Source organism: Numenius arquata, chromosome 12, assembly GCF_964106895.1.
Source record: "Numenius arquata chromosome 12, bNumArq3.hap1.1, whole genome shotgun sequence".
Classification (NCBI taxonomy): Eukaryota; Metazoa; Chordata; class Aves; order Charadriiformes; family Scolopacidae; genus Numenius; species Numenius arquata.
In genome coordinates, this window is record NC_133587.1 from 23,117,342 (window position 1) to 23,123,997 (window position 6,656).

The window sequence follows — 6,656 nt, forward strand, 5'->3', positions numbered from 1 at the left end:
TGGAAAAGGGAAGATTAGTCATATGTTTTGTCAGTCCTGCTTCCTTTTAAAACAGAGAGCAAAGATTTCACTTGGGGATTATCAGCTCATGTCTGAAATGATTACGCCGAACTGCCCATGGCTACAGCCAACAACTATCAGTAAGCTTGATACTTGCTTCCTGCAGGATACTTAGCAACTTTTTTCACTGCTCTATTTGTACAGGATTTGTTCATGTTCAGCCATATAAACTATGCAAATTTACATTATAGCACAACTGGCACCATCCTGTTCTACAGAGGGCTGTATTTTAGAGAAGCATTACATCAAAATGAGTTTAGGTGTAAAAAATTGCTCAAGCAGGCAATATTTTTGTTTTGCATTGTGCTGAATCCTAAAGCTGCTTGCCAGTTTTGTCTCCTTTGCCTCTCCTCCTGAGATAGCTATGCTCTGTGTAATTACACACACCAGTTTATTATGCTGTGCAATTCACAGAAATAATCAAAGAATAAACAGAGAAGACAGAGTACAAGAGGCTCAAATTCTTACTCCGTAAAATTGAAAAATAACAACTGCAGAGGATATCTGCATTTGTTATATCAATATCACCAACTTTATCACTGCAAAACTCCAGTATTTTTTAAAAGATGTCTCTGTGGGAGACTTTTTTCAGTGACCTGGCAGATTACAAACGCTTGTTGCAGAGACCTGGAACCCATTTTTCATGGGAAAACTGCCTAAATTAATAAACCAGTTTAAGTTTGTTTTGGTTGGGAACGGAGAAGAGCAGGCTGCTTGTTTGATGGAAAGTTGCTAAGGAAATTAATTTGTAGCCATAGATTTTCTAAAAATAAAACACTGTATTTTTCCCTGCAGAAACTCTGCACTTTCTATATAAAGAATACATTCACAAACACACACACACATATATGAAGTATTGTAGATTTAGACCTATATGATCTAAACATCAACCTTTATAAATCTCACAAAGTTTGGAGCACAGGGTGGGAAGAAGGAAGAAATGCACTCCCATTTCTTAGCTACCTCAATCAAGAGCATGAATAAGGACAAACTCGCTGACTTCTGATATTAATCAAGCTGAACTTTATAAATTTTATCCTTTTGCATGTTTAACTTAAAATACTATTATAAAGCATTCAAAACCTGAAACTAGAAAATCTGCACATGCTGAATTATCGGCAGCTAAAGTATCAACACAGAGCTAGACAATCCCCAAGATTTTTCTTTTTCAGTTTTGGACTGAAATCTTCGGAACAGATGCCTTCTCACTGTCAAAAAGAACTCGATGCAACTATGTAGGTATGCACTAATACTGATTCAACTATGTAAGTATGTACTAATAGCTTCTCCATACTGTTAATAGAGAAACACTTGTAAGAGAGTATAAACTCCCGTGAATTTATTAAAATTCAGTTGTTTCTTACTGCAGGTGAGGACAATCTCAAAACCAACTGCATACTAGTTGGTGTCAAATGTATTCTGTTTTAACGACAGCAGCCGAACCAATGCAAATCCTCATCTTGTAAGCTCAAATATATGCTATCCTAAAACTAAGTTTATGAAAGATCACAGCCAGAGAGGCTTCAAGGTAGAAAAGGCACTGTCAGATTCCCTGGAAAATACCTATTTGCCAACTGAAAACTGGCAATTTGACAGAAAAGTAGAAAGTTGGACCAGCTCTACTAAATGTAACTGGCCACAAAACTAGCTCCATAACTTGGCTGGGAACCAACACTGAGCCAGAACTTGCCAAACTGCAGAATCCCCTTTGTAGAACAAGTAGCTTTCCTGGGGTGCTGCCACTGAAGTATTCCATGCTCTCTCTCTTTTCTACGTGTTTCTATTCTTTTTCTTAGCTGCATAGATTCCCTAGAAACCATACCAAGAATATAAAGTATTACCTTCAATCTTTAAATGTATTACCTTCAAATTAAAGTATTATCTTCATTTCTCAGGTATCTGGTGTATGAAAGCATCAGTGGAATGCAGGGCTTTCTTTCAAGCTTCATACTTACATGGAAAAAAAACCACCTTCTAATATTTCTGTACTTGATTTAAATGGAAAATGCCAAACAATCTTCTATTTGCTAAACGATATCCAAAAAACTGTATCAGAGATGTTTTCAAATAGCATGGTTTCATGTACACATATAGGTCTAAAACATAGAAGAAACCCTGTTATTATGTACAAAAAGTACTTACAGAGGAACATTCACTTTTTTCGGTTTTATTTCCACATAAAAGCAAACACTTAAATGGCCCTTGACTTTACTTTGTTCCTCAGAAATTGTAAAAGAAAACTGAATCCAGATGTCTAAGAAACTTGAAAAGATAAAACAGCAGAAAGCACCAAAACGCCTGACTATATCAGTATTCCTGAAAGTAATTCAATTCATCAAAATCAGTTTTAGATAATGACCTGTCATTAAATACTTAATTCAGTACAATTGCATAGAACTCTTTTTATTCAAATTGCCTGATCATTAGTTTTAACAACACTCCAAAAAAGATTTTCAGCTAGAAGCATATGGTTTGGACTTTTTCCAAGACACCACAATGCCTATGGGCTGAGTTCTCATATGCTTCCCAGAAAAATAAGTAACCAGTTTTGAAAACAAGTTATACCCTTTGTATACACTTTGCAAGTTTCAATTGGTATTTAACCATTTAGTACTATCTAGGGTCATTTACATAAATAATAATTTAAGTTTCCTCTTATACACAGCCCCTTCATCAGCTTTGGCTGGTATGACTCTTCATACTTACTGTAATTTCTTTAGTCAAATGTAAGCCCAGAATAAGAGAAATTACAACATGCACTGACACTGATGCATTTGTTCAGCAAGTTCAGAAACAGTAAGCTTGGAAAGAAATTTACCCTTTCAGGAAATAATGCAGGGGGTTTGGTTAATTCCTTCACGCTCCAAACTATGCAAGATATAAATGTGATATATGCTCTCAAGCCTTCATATGCACAGAAACTATCTACTGGATACAGTTTACAGTATTCTAATAATATTCTAAGGCTGCATTCCCAATATTCCCATTCTTTAAAGTATTTTGTTGTGTTGTAAATAATGCTTTCTTAGGTAGCCATCCATAGGATATCACATCTGGCATTATAAGTTATTAACTATTGCAGAACATCACCAAACATTTGCAAGGCATCTATTACTACGTTAAGAACAGATAACATTCACTAAAGATTTGTTACATACATACAACACACCAACACATGGCAAATGCCAGAGTGAAGGACCATGGTGTAGGCTAAGTTTCAGGAACCAGTCCACTTTCTATGCAAGTACGGAAATTGTCTATAACATGTAGGTAGTTCCCCATCACTTCAGAAAACAGACTACTACAAAGGTAGGGCATTAATACATCAGCTATATACACAATATACAATGGCTAACAACCTCTTTTTAATTTCACAAGGACTCCAAAATCTGCAGTTCCGTACAAAGATATATTTTCCTCATAATAACCTAAGGATGTCTCTGGAAATAAGGAAAATTCATCCCTACAACACATAGCTGGGATTATTTACAATAATAATATGGGTACCTATTTCGGTATGTCATGTATTTTTACATATCATATATATAAAACATATATATGCATTCAAGTAAAAATTAGATAGTAGAAAAATGCATGAGTATGTGTTAAGTGAATGAACAATGCTAAATGGATTCTACTCTGTAAGCATAACCTTTTTAATATTACTCAGCTCACCGGAAATTTAACAAGGTAAGTTTTCACCTGATGTTTTTATGAAAATGTTCTCTGTTGTAGAGGGTAACAGAAGGGCTGCTAATGCTTATGAAGGCTGAAGTATTTGAAGGATTGTAGTTACAAATTATTATGGTGATTCTCTTAAATTATACAATTTTTTGTTGAAATCTGTACTTCAAAAAGGCCCAGGGTACTTTACAGAGGAGATAATAGCCCTAGCTCAATTTTTTATTTGGGGAAGCCAAGTCACAGAGCCTACAGGGCTTGCTGAAGGTCACCCAGGCCATGCTTTAACAATACAGCAAATTCAGCTCCAGGGTTCCTTGTACCAAAACAAAAACTCACCTGGGAACACGGTCTAGCACAAACTCACTATACCAGTTTTCGTACTTAGAAAATGTTATACCAGTGTCACATATGGGTTCACTGGGATACGTGCCACTAACACCAAGTCTGTGTGCAGGCCTGTGGGATACCCAGACTAATTTGACTGAGTATCAAACTGTGCACGACCCCATTTGCAGCAGGTGTTAAGTCAGCACAAGACAGAACATGTATTAATGAACACAAAATCATGGCCTTCCCAGGACCAGGGATGGATCTTCTGGAAAGAACTTCTGAGGAGAAGGATCTGGGAGTCCTGGTGGATAGCAAACTATCCATGAGCCAGCAATGGGCCCTTGTGGCCAAGGGGGCCAATGGGATCCTGGGCTGCATAGGGAAGAGTGTGGCCAGTAGGTCGAGGGAGGTCATTCTCCCCCTCTACTCTGCACTGGTGAGGCCACAACTGGAATACTGCGTCCAGTTCTGGGCTCCCCAGTTCAAGAGAGACAGGGAACTACTGGAGAGAGTCCAACGTAGGGCAACCAAGATGATTAAGGGATTGGAGCATCTCCCTGATGAGGAAAGGCTGAGAGAGCTGGGGCTCTTTAGCCTGGAGAAGAGAAGGCTGAGGGGAGACCTTATCTATGTTTGCAAGTACCTAAAGGGTGGGTTGAAGGATGATGGAGCTGGACTCTTTTCAGTGGTTTCCAATGACAGGACGAGGGGCAACGGGCACAAGCTGGAACATGGGAAGTTCCATTCAAATATGAGGAAGAACTTCTTTCCGGTGAGGGTGCCAGAGCCCTGGAACAGGCTGCCCAGGGAGGTCGTGGAGTCCCCTTCTCTGGAGATCTTCAAGACCCACCTGGATGCAGTCCTGAGTGATGTGCTCTGGGCAACCCTGCTTTAGCAGGGGAGTTGGACTAGGTGATCTCTAGAGGTCCCTTCCAACTCTGACAATTCTGTGATTCCGTGACCAGCTGCCTGGGCCAAAGAAGGACCATGGATCCATGATTTCCACCCCCATGTGCTCCTGGGCACCTTGCTGCCACCCAGCTGGCCACCAACAGTATCAGGCACTGCTCTGTTTACAGCCATAGACTCACAACATAAACACATCACTAGCCAAAATTCAGCTGCCTGTGCCCCTTACAACTCGCCCGTGACAGCAGGCCCGTCAGACAGCCCCCTCCCCAGGCTCCCCTTAACACCAACCTCACCACCATAATGTCACTTTTCTGCCCCTGCAGAGCTGGGGGGTCTGACTCCGGGGCTTGGTTTGAGGGGACGAGGCTGCCCTCTCACCTCACAGCTTCCTTCCACACGGTGCTTGTGCAACACAGTGGGAAGGGGGGGGGGCAACATGCCGGGCTCGGGAAAGGGCTGCAGGACGAGAGGGGCCATCTTAGCCCGCCCCATGGAGAAGATGGCGCCCTCCACAGCCTCCCCTCGGGGGTTGGGGTCCCGTCGAGAAGATGGCGCCCGGGAGGCGGGGGTGGGGACGGCGGGGCTGCGGCGGCAGCAAGCACCGAGGGACGCGCTGGCGGTGACCACTCGCCGGTACCTTTCAGGGCCTGGTGCATCCCCCCGATGCCACTGTAGAGCTCCAGCACCCGCAGTTGCGCCATTCTTCGGCAGCCGGCGCCCGGCCCGGCACTCCCGGCAGCCTCCCCGAGCGCCGCCCGCCCGTTCCGCTGCTCTTTCGTTCCCACCTGCCCGTCCTCCTCAGGGCCGGTGGCTCCCCGGCGGCTCCCCGTTAGCCCCCACCCGTTGCGCAGCCCGGGAGTTAGCGGCTTAATTTGGCGTTGCTAATTGCTCATTAAACCCCAAAGCGGGCTTAGACCCGGAGGGTGAAGCCACCCGCGGACATGACTGGTTTTGCTGCCCCCTGAGGCAGAGCCGATGGCAGACATGGGGCCGATACAACTCTGCCACCTGCACCCTCCTAGGAGTGGGGTCTCAGAAGAAGACCCTTCTCCCCGCCATCAGTCCCCTTGGTGTCAACATCTCCTCCTGGCCGAAGGCTCCTCACAGGGGCAAGCGATGAAATCCCCCACCCCACCGCCCTTCCTCACGCCCTGCGCCACCACAGGGCGTCCAGCTCTTGCTGGCGAGTCGGAGGCCGAGCCTGGCTGTTAGCGTCAGGGCAGGGATGAAGGGCAGAAATTAATTCAGGTGGCTTCTACCGGGCCAGGGCACAGGGAGAGAAGGAGACGTGGGGCAGGAAAAGGGACTTATTCCCACACGGGGATGTGCGTGCTGGCCTGCTCTCCAGCTGGGCTGCCCGTGCCAACAGCCCTCGGCAGTTTTACAGGACGAAGCGTTTTGTGATTTCAGCGTGCAGGGATGTTTTTGAGAAGTCATTTCAAAGCCTTCACCACTGGTGGAACAGGAAGGAAGGAAATAACTGATGAAACTGTTCTAATTTGCCCCAACGCTATGAAATTGCTTTTGCTAAATTGAAAAGGAAGAGGTGACTCAAAGACATTGTTGCCCCTGAAAAGTATTTTGTTTTTAAAACAAATGTCAGACAGATGCATTTACATATATAACAACCAGAGTAAATATCTTGCACGCGATTATGTGGATTCCCCATC

The 6,656-nt window shown here is 43.7% G+C and overlaps 1 protein-coding gene across 3 annotated transcripts in view; it reads right to left on the reverse strand.

Annotated features, from left to right (window-relative positions):
- The window catches only part of TRDMT1 (tRNA aspartic acid methyltransferase 1), a 30,926-nt gene extending 25,216 nt beyond the window's left edge, over positions 1 to 5,710 (reverse strand). Inside the window, exon 1 of one of the 3 annotated variants that reach the window (XM_074157182.1) lies at positions 5,624 to 5,710. In XM_074157182.1, coding sequence (XP_074013283.1) covers positions 5,624 to 5,687 — 64 coding nt within the window. In that variant the 5' untranslated portion in view covers positions 5,688 to 5,710. The remainder of the gene's footprint in view (positions 1 to 5,623) is intronic. The other 2 variants (XM_074157184.1, XM_074157183.1) reach the window with 2 other exon arrangements.
- Positions 5,711 to 6,656: the final 946 nt, after the last annotated feature.